Raw genomic sequence first — 13,824 nt, 5'->3', positions numbered from 1 at the left:
GATTCTCCTGCCTCAGCCTCCTGAGTAGCTGGGATTACAGGCACGTGCCACCATGCCTGGCTAATATTTGTATTTTTAGTAGAGATGGGGTTTCACCATGCTGGCCAGGCTGGTCTCAAACTCCTGACCTCAAGTGATCCACCTGCCTCAGCCTCCCAAATTGCAGGGATTACTGGCATGAGCCACCATGCCCAGCCAGTTTAGGGTTTTTAAAAATAACTCAATGTTATATATAATGCAAATGAAGACTATTACATTTATCCTTTTTTAGTTTCATCTTATTGATTTGGCCCAAATTTCCCCTCCTCTTAAAATCATCTAAACTTGATATTTATATTTTGGAAAAATTTTAAAGCTCATTGAATTAGTTATTTCATAAGCATATTCTCTACAGTTATCTAATGTATAATAATTTTGAAGATGACATAATATTGAACTAAAGTAATTCCCTAGATGTTTTTTCTCCAAGTTGACACTTAAGCTAATACCAAATTTTATTATTTTAGTAGTATCATGCCCAAATAATTCTATGAGCTATCAATTAATTTATTCAAAAAAGGAGAAAAAGTAATTTTGGCTTGATTTATTTTTGGTGATGACATGTTAGCTTTGCTGTGTTTTTTGTTTTTTAACTTATTTGCCTTGAATCAGTTAAATCATTTTCCTCAGGATAAATGGCAAATTTATTAGCACACATTTTTTTTTTCTTTTTCAACTACCAAAGCAACATTTGCTTATCTTCTTTCTCCTTTCCCATACTCTGTGAGTCCACAAAGGCAGTAGTGAGATTTTAGTCTAGAGCATAACATATGGCAAGAGGAAGTTGTATTGTGGAATAGGATCAGATTCTGAGAGCCTGGAAAAATAATAATGGACTGGTCTTTAGTAGTGGGGAGGGGTGGTTCTGCATATTTTAGAACACTATAGTCATAAGATAATCTAGTTTTAGAAATATTAGAGAGTCAATGGTTAAAGATGGAAGAGCTTGAAAGCATAGTGAGCATAAGACTTTTCAGGAAGCAGTCTTCAAGTGGTGTAGAGCAGGACTGAGTCTCTTGTTAGCTATTAAACCCTTATTGCCTGGCTAGTGCTTTTCACATAGAAAGCCCTTAATAAGTGTTGAGTAACTGGCAACAAGCATCTGAGCAGTGGAGAATTAAGAATGGATTTGACAGTAGAATTCATAGGAGTTAGTAACTAAATACAGATCAGCTGAGGAGAGGCAGTTGAAGATGACTTTGAGGTTCCAGCCAGTGTGATCATTAGGATGACCGTGTCAACAGGATAGGGAACATAGAGTTTTGGGGGGAAATGAAATGCCAGCAGGATAACCATGTGGCATGTTTAGCAAGCATTTTGAAATTCAGTGCTAGAATTCAGCAGTTAAGTAGAGCTGATGCTAAATATTTGAGACAGCATTACAGAATTGCTGTGGAAGACTGTATAGGACAATATATTTAAGCATTACTGTTCTGCTATTTACTCACTTTGTGATCATATGTACTGTTCTGCTGTTTACCAACTTTGAGATCAAAGTACTGGGTACTTTACATACATTACCTCAATTAAACAACCTACATAATAGTGTGCATAAATACTAGTTTCCTTTATCTTCCTCTTTGGTGGCAGTTGATTTATTAAGGAAGCATTATATAGAGAAAAGAGCGTGGACAAAGCAGCTACATTTAGAACAGGAAGAAAAGGAGGAGATTGCGAAGTTATCCCCATGGTTATGATACAAACCAAGGGAATGGTCATCAGAGAAGAGTTTCAAGAAGTGATAACAGTTGTAAGGAGGCCATTTGGTTGTACAGTTTAGGAGGTCAGACAGACATCTTTTATTAGGGCATGATCCTATTGAAATATATACCGTGAGGTGATTTTAAAAATTAACAAAGCAGGTCAGGCATAGTGGCTTATGCTTGTAATCCTAGCACTTTGGGAGACTGAGGTGGAGAATTGCTTGAGCTCAGGAGTTCAAGACCAGCTTATACAAAATAACAAGACCCCGCCTCTATTAAAAAAATTAACAAAATTGAAGCAATGATAATTATATTGTGATTTCAGAGACTGGAGTATCAGTATGGCATCAGGTAGATAGAAGACAAGGTTTAATAGAGTACACTTTAAATGGTGATTAGGATTTGGGCAGAGAGGCTGGTTACGGGAAAAATAAGGAGGAAGAAATGGTCTTGGTTTACACTGGGCTAATGAAACCATTTGTTAAATACTGATCAAATAAGGAAATAGTTTGTAGTAAATAAGTAGAATAGTGCCAGATTTTAGAGGTATTATGGAGGTCTTGAAAACCAGGGGAAGAAAATTGGATTGGGTTTTTCCTTAAGCATTTGTCCTTATGATTTTCAAGTGGGAATAATTAATCCAGTCCTCAAAGTTTATAACAAAAATTAATGTCAACTTATATATTATTTTTTTACATGATTATGCACTAGAATTAATTAAATGTTACAATTTTTGTATAATAAATTAGGCTTTTTTTCCTTCTTTTTTAGGTCAACTTTCATTCTATGACGCAAATTCAAAACAGTTGCTATATTCCTTTAAGACAAAATTTACTCAGCCAGTACTACCTGGTTTCATGGTTAGTATGTTTTATATTTTATATATACCTAACTTATATTTTACTTGGTTTGGCAACTTTAAGGAGAATATTCTATATCGTATATTTGGAGAAGGAGTATATTTTATTTTTTCTTCATATTCTTCTCCCTTTCCCCAATTCACCCTCTCCCAAATCTGTGATTGTTTTTATATATATTTTGGTATATTTTATTGAAGTTAATGTTAATACATGAAGTACACAAATCATAAATATGTAGTTTGATGATTTTTTTAAGACTGCACTCATGTATGTAACTAGCACCTAGAACATTATGAGAACCTCAGAAGCCCCCTCTAGTGCCCATTTCCAGTCCCTAATGGCCCTTCTCCAGTGTTAACACTGTATTAACTTTTAATATCCTAAATTTACTTTTCTTCCTTTTCAGTTTTATATAAACAGAATCATACAGTATCTTTTTGACTCAACATTATGCTTGTGAGATTAATCCATATTCTATGTGGTTATAGTTCATTCATTCTCATAGCTGTATAGTTTTCCATTCTGTGACTATATCAATTGATTTATACATTTTAATTTAGTTGGATATGTGGGTGGTTTCCATTTGCGGGCTTATACATTTGCTATGAATGTTTTTGTTCATATCTTTTGATAAATGTATGTGTATATTTCCATTGAGTATATACCTATGATTGGAGTTGCTAGATCATATGGTGTATGTATAATCAACTGTAAAACTGCCGGTTTTCCGAAATGGTTGGTTATGCTAATTTACAACTAGCAGTATGTGAGAATTTGAGTTCCTTCAAATCCTTGTCAACACTTGGTATTTAAAAAAAATGTATGCCCTTCTAGTGGATGATATATTACATTGTGGTTTTCATTTTCATTTCCTTGATTACTAGTGCTGTTGAGTACCTTTTTATATATTTGTTGACTATTTGGGTATATTCTTTTGTGAACTGGCTATTCAGATCTTTTGCTTGTATTTCTATTAGGTTGTCTTCCTGTTTCTTATGGGTTAATTTGTAGGATCTTCTTCACTCTGGCTTTCCTTTTTCCTTATTGGTATCATTTGATAAAAGTTAATTTTGTTCAGTTTATCAATTTTTTCATTTACAGTTAGCACTTTTTGTGTTCTGTTTAAGAAATCAGTATGCACCCCCAAGGTCATGAAAATATTCTTGTCTTCTAAAAGCTTTACCTTGTACATTTAGATATAGACTGCATTTACAATGCAAGTACAATGTAGGATTGATGTGTTTGGTATGAAGTAAGGATCTAGATACGTTCTTTAATTCCCTGTGGATATCCAGTTATTCCAGGACCATTTACTGACAAGATCATAGTGCACTGTCATCTTTGTACAATATTAGATGACTGTCTTTATGTGCTATGCTGAATATATGTATGCACACCACATAGCAATTACATCCTATATAACTGCAGGTCTACTCAGTTTCAGGCTGAAAGGAAACATTTATGTTTCTCTGCACAAAATGAAACATGGTTTTGAATTTATTTATTTAAGCAAATGTTATTGCTTTTTCCAACTCTTAACCTTCTGCATTTTTTCATAGGTTAGGTTCCTGTGGGGAGTTCTGGGATCCAGTTAAAGTTACCATTACTTTGGCTACAACTTTCCTTAAATTTGGGGGCTATCAAGATGGTATATTTCAAATGCAAACTTGGAATATTTTGCATGTATGTTCTTCTGTCATCACCCCAACTGTAACTTGTCAACTATAAGGAGAAAGTTTTCAGAGTATGAGTGGGTTGAAAATACAGTGCTTTTAAATCTCATTATCCATAATAATTATTCCAGATACTTTAATCTCTTAAGTTTAAAACAATGCTAATAACCAGGACACCTATTTTTATATTAAAAGTAAGTTATTAGTGACTAAAGTTATTGCTCATGGAAACATAAAGATATTAGAAGGGTTGTTTCTTTTTCCTTTTTTTTTTTTTAAACTTTGTACAAATCTCTGCCTTATTATGCATTTTTGGCTATTTTTCCAAACTGATCCGTCAAGGATGAATTGTTTACCATGTGGAATGCAGAAAATTTTTTTCCAAGTCTTAGGTGTGCTTTTATAAAGAGTAGATTTACTTTTAATTTGAATCTATCTCATGTATGTATGTGCTGAGTTTATTGTTTTATATTCCAAATAATACTCTAATTATATTAGTGTCATAAGATACTGCAAGAAATTATTTTAAACTTGTTAAAAAATTTTTTCCTTCATTGAAGGCTTGCTTTTATTAACTACGTTAATGCCTGTTAAATGTTTTGTGTACAAGATTAATTTTTAAGTCAGTTTTATTGAATTTATAGTATGGTGCAGTTCTGTGGGTTTTAGCAAATGCCTACAGTTGTATAATCACCACCATAATCAAGATATAGAACATTTCCATCACCCTAGAAAATTCCTTTATGTTCTTTTATAGTGGACCCTTCCACACAACCAGCCCTAGCTATCAGTAACCAGTTCGTAGGCCCTATAGTTGTGCCTTTTCCAGAACATCATATAAATAGAATTGTTTGGTATGTAGCCTTTTGATTCCGTACCATGCTGCATTTGAAATTCATCCATGTTGTTGTGGTGTCAGTGTTCTCCTCTTTTTCATTGCTGAGTAGTGTTTCATATATGTATGTGTCACAGTTTATTCATTCATTCACCAGTTGAAAGATACTTGGGTTTTTCCCAGTTTTGGGCAGTTACGAATAAAATCACTATAAACATTTACATACGGGATTTTCCCTTGTGTAAATACCTAAGAGCAGTAATACAGTTGCTGTATCACATTGAAAGTCTATGTTTAACTTCATAGGGAACTTCCAAAATGTTTTCCAAAGTGGCTGTACCATTTTTTGCCTTCCTATCAGTGATATGAGAATTGGTCATATCCTTGCCATTATTTGGTATCACCAGATTTTTGTTGTTGTTAAGCCATTTTAATAGGTGTGTAGTGGTATGTCATTGTGTTTTTATTTGTACTTTCCTAACGACAAATGATGTTTCATGTGCTTATTTGCCATTCATATAATTTATTTCAAGTATCTGTTAAAATTTTTTGCTTACTTTTAAGGACTTGTTTTCTTATTTTTTTATATTTTACTTTAAGACAGGGTCGTGCTGTGTCACCCAGGCTAGAGTACAGTGGTGCGATCACAGCTCACTGCAGTCACAACTGCCTGGGCTCAAGTGATCCTCCCACCTTAGCCTGGGATTACAGGTGCCCACCACCACACTGGCTATTTAAAAAATGTTTCTTGTGCAGAGGGAGTTTTGCCATGTTGCCCAGGCTGGTCTCGAAGTCCTGGGCTCAAATGATCTGCCAGCCTTGGCCCCACAAAGTCCTGGGATTGCAGGCATGAGCCACCGCACCTGGCCTGGTTTTCCTATTTTTAAGAGTTATTTGTACAGTTTGGATGTGAATCCTTTATCAGATATATGCTTTGCAAATATTTTCTCCTGGTTTATGGTTTGCATTTTCATTTTCTGAACATTTCAAAGAGAAGTTTTTCATTTTGACATGAAGTCCAATTTAGTAATTTTTTTCCCTATTATGGGTAATGCTTTGCCTAACTCAAGGTCACAAAGGTTTTATGTTTTCTTCTTGATTTCCCTTTGCATCTTCATGCTAGATATTTTGAGTAAATATTTTTCTAAATCATTTAAATAATTTCCAAAAAATAATATAGTAGTTTTATAATCAGAAAGTTGCTTTGTATTTTGGGAGTTATCATTACTGAGCCTGATAGTTTTGAAAATTTATAATGTTAATTATATAATTACAAATTTCACAGTTCTGTAGATTCTTTAGTACAATAATCTAGTTACTTAGTAGATACTGAACACTTAAGGATATAATTGAAGGTGATGATACTTAACTTCTGGAATTTCCCTTGCTTTAAGCTTGTGTCTATTATTAATTCATACCTGGTAGTTGATGATAGTGTCAATGATCCATATTTTCATATTTTAATTCTTTTGACTGTGTCCCAAATCTTATTTCTCACTCTATTGAATCATAGCTGCTCTGTTCACAAGCAAAGCAGTTTTAACTTTCACAAAGTCATTCACATTTATGATAAGTAATAGAACATGGGAAGTGCATCTGGATATTGGGATTTGTATTTTTGTCAGGAGTCCTTCTTAATTATAAAAGAGTTCTTACTGTTAACACAGTAGGGAAGAAAACTGGATTTTACTGTTAATAGAGGGGTGTTAGATTTTTATAATATCAGGCCATATCTCATTATCAAAACCAAAAGCATAACTGGGAAGTAAGTTGGTGCTTTGTATGCTTCCCTTGGTTGTGAAAGTTAGCATCAGTAATGATAGGTAATATCTTTTGCCTAGATTAAGCCAATTAAGTTTCTCAATTTCTGCAGCCCTGAGTTCCCTCTCTTGGGTGCAACTTCAGTTGGTTCTGCTACCACCAAGACCTCCTCTGGCCTCTGTGGTTCTAAAATAATTCTGATTTAGTCTTTCCATTTCCCCTCAGCTGAAATATGGTGGTTATCTGTTTGAGAATGATTGATGTTCATATGTGGGACATTTTACCTTTGAAATAGAAATGTAAAAATCACTGAAGTTCTAATCTGATTTGAAATCTGACAGGTTTTTCTTGTCTTTTCTTAGGTATGGTGTGGTGGACTTTCTTTGAGTACTGGGATGCAGGTTCCAAGTGCTGTGAGAACCCTTCAGAAAAGTGAAAATGGAATGACTGGTTCGGCTAGTAGCCTGAACAATGTTGTTACTCAATAGTGTCTACTCAGAATACGTTTACCCTCCCTCTTGATTGGGTGGCCTTTTCTGTGCAGTTATTAATCACAGGAATTTGTGAGTAGTGAAAATCAGGTTTGCTGTGTTCTGCTTTGAGGCCTGGAATCTGTTATCATTAAACACCTAGTTCGAAGCATTTGCAGGAACCTACTGTACAGTATCATAGAAGCAAGCAGATACCAAGCAAAAAACTGATGATTGAAGAGTAAATGGGAGAAAAGGCAGTGTTTAATTAACATAAAAACTCATTTTTTTATTTCTTGGATTACTTTGACTCTTCTAATGTTTAACTACATATAGTAACCCTAAGGCCTGGGGAGAAAAGCTTTTAAATCTTGCCTTCTTTCTTCTGTATTTTGTCTTTTTAAAATCTCATTACTATCTATTATTTAGTTCTAACACAGAAGCTTTAAAAATACATAGTCATCTAAGGTTTTCTAAAAATTGAAATCATATGTTGGGAATGATAAAAAGGTTTTCAAATGGTTTATTTTTCCTCTTTTATAAATAAGTTTTACAAAATTATCCTCTTTTGTTTATTGACTAGGTTGTATATAATTTTCTTTTTTCCAAAATACTGTGATAAGAAATTTCTAGACACAACAGCTTAAAATCACCCAAATTTCAGTTTTTTACCTAGTGCACTAACAATGGCAAGGGGGGTATTCTTTATATGTTGCCTTGTTTAACTACAGTTCTTTTCATTCCATCACTTTACGTGATGGGTAAGATTTTTAAAGCCTTATATTTTTTGATTTTGTTGTCTAGTTTAATCCTACCTTTAATAGTTGTGTTTGGTAAAATTCCCACTTGAATGTGGCACTGATAATAATTATGCTGACTTTTAACATCTCTAATAGGAATGAAAGTTTATTAAAGTTACATAGAAGACTGAAAAACATATATCACTTAATTTTTATCTAAGAAGGATAGGTTATAAAGGAGGTACCCAAATACTCAAATAATGTATATATTCTTTTTCATAACATATGGAATGCTTTAAGCAATTGTTTTGGAAAAAATCTGAGTATCTTTGACTTAATTGGCACATGAGTTTTTCAAGCAGCCATTCATTCAGAGGTTTGTTTACTCTCAGTCCTTTTGCTACATTCACTTTCTTTTTAAAGAAATGTTAATTATTACAAAAATTGACATAAATGTCTTTCCCAAACTTGGGGTAAAACCCATGGTTAAGTGGAACATAACTATTCTTAAAAAGTCAATTATAATTTGTAACTCACATCCTTTGAGCTAAACTAAGTTAAAATTACAGTATTTAATAATTTCTTGGGCATTTTTAAGAGGTCTGAATTTGTATTTTTCTTAATTTTTGAAACTTTTCATTTCTCTTGTTGACTTTTTTTCATTCTCATTTAAAATATATTGTGTTATGATAACCAACCTTCTTCCAAGGAGTGACCATTACGGCCTACATTTGAGTTGCTTTCTACATAAAGACCTGTGTAATAGTGTTAATAACAGCTCATTCTCTCTAAAAATTTACTGCTGATAGGATATTTTGTTCCCTTGATAAAACAAATGTAAATGAGGAATTTTATTTGAATTGGAATATTGCTTTTCCAGAGGACGTTCATATCTGCACTATTATCTGATGACATGTTGGTAACTTTAAAGACTGCAAGGCAGTTTAGAGAATGAGTAAGCCAATAGATAGTCTTTTGATTCTCCAAAGAAATATAATTTTGGTTTTTGTTCCTCAGAGAGAGTTTGAAAGAAATTTTCAGATGTTCTGTTCACTACAGAGGGCCTATTTCAGGATCTAAATAAATGGGAATTTATAATTCCCTTCATAGACTCAAACCTGAAAGCAGAAATTTTTAGTAGTTGAGTTGCTTTAAGTGAATTTTAGCAAATATGACACAGAAAAGGTCAGATGCTGTTGTATAAAATTTTTTATTACTGTGTCTTATATAATTCTTTCTTCTTATTAATTCAGTGCCTTTTTCCTCTAAGCATACTCTTGGTCCATGCCCCATGCAGTGTCAACTGATGTTTAAGCTACAGAGCATTGCTACAGTGGTGAGGGCCCTCTGTTGCAGGGGCATGGGGAAAAGCATATATGAATCAGGAGCTGGAGGAGTGTACATGATTCTCGTGTTCATGTCGTCATTTGAAACTCTTCACATAAAATTTTCTAATATTCATTTGGAAAACCTCTCCGCTGGAGAGGTTTCATCTCTGAGAGGTTTTGTAGTAATAGTGTAAGTTCAGTAAATCCAGAGTACAAATTCTCATCACATGTATTACTTGATATTAAATTTTGCAATTATTACTTCAAAATAAGAATCTGAGGATTTCTTCTTACTGGCCTTCTTAAAGGTCTCTAAAATTAAAGAACAAAATGTGTTTTTTTGTTTAAGATGTTTTTAGTTTATTTGTTGTTAAGTTAAACTGGAGAAAGCATCATCCTCATTTTCAAACTGAAAACTAATCAAATATAGTGCCTATTTAGTCTCAAAATAAGGTAACTATTAACTTGATTATAATATATAATATTCTCATTGACATTTGAATTTTAAAATGTTGAGCTCTTGCTCAATTGAATACATTGGAAAAAGTATTAAATCCTTTGAAACATCTTTTGTTGCTTATTTAGTTTTTGTTTCCACAGGTCAAACATGATTGCTTCCTATAAAAGAAATGCATGAGAGGTTGACTATAATGGATATATCACAGGTGTAAAACAGTTGTTTTATAAAAACATGCATTTAGTATGGATTTCTCTTTTAGCAACTGAATTCCAAACCAGTTTTATTAAGCTGGATGTAGAAATGAAGGAGCTGCCTTAAGCACTTTAGAAAAAGAATTTTTTTACAATTCATTTTGACTCTCATGGCTGACCATGTCACATTATGTCTTTAAATTTTGGTAAATATGTAGATACTAAGCATTAATAACTAATGCACTCAGAAATTTAATACACAGCAATTCGTTGAATGTTCCAGGTGTAGGTAAACTAATCGAAAGTATTAAGGACATGCCTGTCTATACATGGGTTTCATTGATGGCATCTGTATCATCTTGACAAATCGTGAACTGCTGCTGTATAGCTAGACTTTGCATATTTACTCTGTTCTGCAAACAGTAATTTTTCCCTGTGTTATGAAAAGAGACATATTGGCTTGCTTTAATTTACTTATTTATGAAATTAAAGCATGAATAATATGTGTAATTTGAATTTTTTGTGACTGATCCTTGGCAGTATAAATGATAAAAGTAAATGTAATGGAATCTTTTAATTAGGCTAAGATACGCTATTTCATAACTTACGTAGAATGATTAATTTTTATCTATATACTTTGTCCATAAAATTATAATTGTTTACGTAATTTTATTGTTTCTTATGGAAACAATTGGAAAAGTATATGGAAAATGATTATTTCAAATAATATTTATTTAAAGAGGAAAGTGTAGACATCTTACTATAAAATATGTGATTCCAGGCTTAAGAAATTGATTATATTTTTAAAAAATTATTTTTTTAAAAATGTAATTTGTTTTTAAAAGATCAGTCTCCATTCATTGACTAATTGATACAGCAAATATTTGAGTGTTCTTATGGCAGTAAAAATGTGATTACTTTATATGTACATTAACCAAAACCAGTGAAGTTTGATGGACTGTGCGTATAGTTTTGCAGCTTTTGAGTAGTGTGACAGAGTTTGCCTCTTAAAAATGTTTTGCTAATAAGTCAGAAGTTTAAAATGTGTTGTAGTTTGCTAAAAAAAAAAAATCAAATTAACTGCATATTAAATGGTTCACTTTTATATAGTCACATGTAATGGGTCTGAAAAAGTTTCTTCTTTGATTTTGTAGTTACTCTAGATACATTCTTTTAGGGAAGTGTATGGTCAACATAAATTTACTCAATATACAGATAACCACAAAGTTGTTATTTTTAACCAAAATATACATTTCATAATGTTGACACTGGAGTATTATAAGAGATCATGAATGTTTCCTTAATTATCACGGCAACATTACCTCACATTCAGTATAGTTTAGTTTTGTGTGTATCTTACAGTATGCATGTTCTGCAATTATTTGTGATCCTGATATGTCACATATAATAGCTTTGTTACCTGGAGTATTTGATTAACCGAAGCAGTCTAAGCATTTCGAATTAGTTGGAGTTTAAATGGATTACATTTGGTGTATGTTGTCTTCATTGAAAAGATATTGTTGGATATGCCATATCAAAGTTAGCATTGACTTATAAATAAATACCAGAATTTGCCAGAGTACACTTTTCTCTTCACATGACTCAATTATTAAATAAAAGAAGATTTGTTATTTCTGGGTCAATATAAGCTACTGACTTCTGATGCATAATCAATTAAGATATGTGAGTTTAAACTGGTATCTTTTCTTAGTGGTACCCATTCAATGTAAGCTGATCCATGGGAATGGACATGTAGAGGATTTCACAGTATGTAGAGCAGAAGGCAGGTGAATGTGTTTGCTTTGGCTTGGAGCTTATTAAGTTTTGACTGGGGTTAAAATAAGTCAAATAGTAAGTGGTAAAACACATTTTTGTTAGTATTGGAACTTTTTGGAGAACATAAGGACTATGAGAATGCATAACTTTTTTTTTTTTTTAACATTTCCTTTATATCTAAGGTACCAAAGCACTGAGTCTAATTTACCTATTAAGGGAGACTCTTTAAAATCAACTTTATAACTAATTCATACTATAAGACAGATAATAGCTAAAATTTTGGAATAATTTATATTAAAAGCCACAAGTCTTAAAAATCCCTGGATATGATATAAAAAGGATCTTGGCTTCTTTTTTGAAGTATTTAAAATTAATCACCTTAGCTCTACCATATACTAGATCTGTGACCGCTACATAAATTGTTTATCATCTTTGGGTCTCTATTGCCTTATTTATAAAATAAGTGTAAGTTGTTCAGCCTACCTCACAGGGCTGTTGTGAGGAAATACAATGAAATGGAGTATATGAACTTGCTTCAGCAACAGCAAAGTGCTATGTAAATGTAAAGTGTTCTTTTTAGCTAATAATGGATTTAAGTGTTTGGATAATTCTAGATGCATTTACTTTGATAAAGCGTGTGCTTAAAGTGGTATCACCAGTGATTTCAAACATGATTTTAAAAAAATCAAAGAAAACCCCAATTAAAATGCTCTTTAATATTCATTTAATTTGTGCATGACTTGTGGCCTTTTTATATTTTCTCAAGCCTATTACTCTAGAGCTGTAAAAGCTCTTTCACAGCATTGGTGTGTCAGTGTAGAATAGTGGCATAAATAAATGAATTAAGCTACATTTCCATGCAGGCATTTGCACTTTGAAGTTTGGGCTGCCCAGTGCCACATGCAAAGAGTGAATTTGGTCTAAACAGTTCTTTCCAAACAACCAAATGACTGGGCAGTTTGTTGTCACTGGATAAATGATATAAAATGTAACCACTGAACATTTGACAACTTTGTTGCATTGTCATTTTTTTAAAAAGATGAAGCATTTCAAAATCTTGTTAACCTGGATATCTCTTGGTATCTCTCCTGTCATACTTGTTTTGCTTTAAATTGGATTAAATGGTTTACAGGTTACCTGAATCTACAGATTTAGTATGTCTATTATCTGGACATAGTTTTGCTATGCAGTTGTGATAATAAAAATTCTAATTCCTCAGGTTTGGCCTTTAAGTTATGGCTGAAGACCTTTAATGAACTACAAATGATGTACTCAGTGCTGCACAATAGTGTTTTGAGAAGCACATGGCCTCATTTTCCTTAGAAACAAGACAAAGCCTTTTTAAAATGTTTTTTTTTTTTCCACTTTAAAATAGGGTATTCAAAGTGGAGTAACTTGTATTTTGAAATGATTTTGTGTTCTGTATAGAATGTCCCAGTTAAGATTTTTACAGAAGCACCTGGAATATCTCATTAAAAATTTAAAAACTCTTTTCCTGCTCTCTTTTGCTTCATTGTTTGATTTTATTAACTTTTATTTAAGTATAAATACAGTATGCTGTTGAGGAAGAGAATATAAAAAAAGTCATAGTTCCTTTGCCTAAAAAGCTTAACATTTTAGAGCACTACTGTTCAACAGAATTTTATGCAATTATGAAAAGTTATTTGTGCAGTCCAATACAGTAGTGACTGGCCATAGGCAACTACTGAGCCCTTTATATGTGGCTACATAGAGTTGCATATTGCTAGTAGCCACTGTTTTGAACAGTGTACCTACAGATGGAAAATGAAACATGCTATGTAAGTAAGTAAAATGTAACTTAAGAATTTGGTTTCTTTGGATCTTGCCACATGTTGGGTTACATTTTGGTAGATGGTAAGGTAACTAAGAGTCAGAATCAGAACCTAAACCTTTTAAAAATTCTTTTTCTAACTTGAAAACAGTTTAGAAGAAAAAAAATCAGTGAGACTGGAGCTCCTATAACTAAG

General features: G+C 32.6%; 1 protein-coding gene across 4 annotated transcripts in view; it reads left to right on the top strand.

Moving 5' to 3' along the window:
- FSD1L (fibronectin type III and SPRY domain containing 1 like) overlaps positions 1–13,328 on the top strand; it is a 90,099-nt gene extending 76,771 nt beyond the window's left edge. For all 4 annotated transcript variants that reach the window (XM_025360723.1, XM_025360721.1, XM_025360720.1 and 1 more), the window contains 2 exons: positions 2,514–2,602; positions 7,234–13,328. In XM_025360723.1, coding sequence (XP_025216508.1) covers positions 2,514–2,602; positions 7,234–7,359 — 215 coding nt within the window. In that variant the 3' untranslated portion in view covers positions 7,360–13,328. The remainder of the gene's footprint in view (positions 1–2,513; positions 2,603–7,233) is intronic.
- Positions 13,329–13,824: the final 496 nt, after the last annotated feature.

The sequence above is a fragment of the Theropithecus gelada genome, chromosome 15 (genome assembly GCF_003255815.1).
Source record: "Theropithecus gelada isolate Dixy chromosome 15, Tgel_1.0, whole genome shotgun sequence".
Classification (NCBI taxonomy): Eukaryota; Metazoa; Chordata; class Mammalia; order Primates; family Cercopithecidae; genus Theropithecus; species Theropithecus gelada.
Note: the sequence above shows the minus strand (reverse complement) of the source record. Positions and strands in the feature narration are given on the sequence as shown.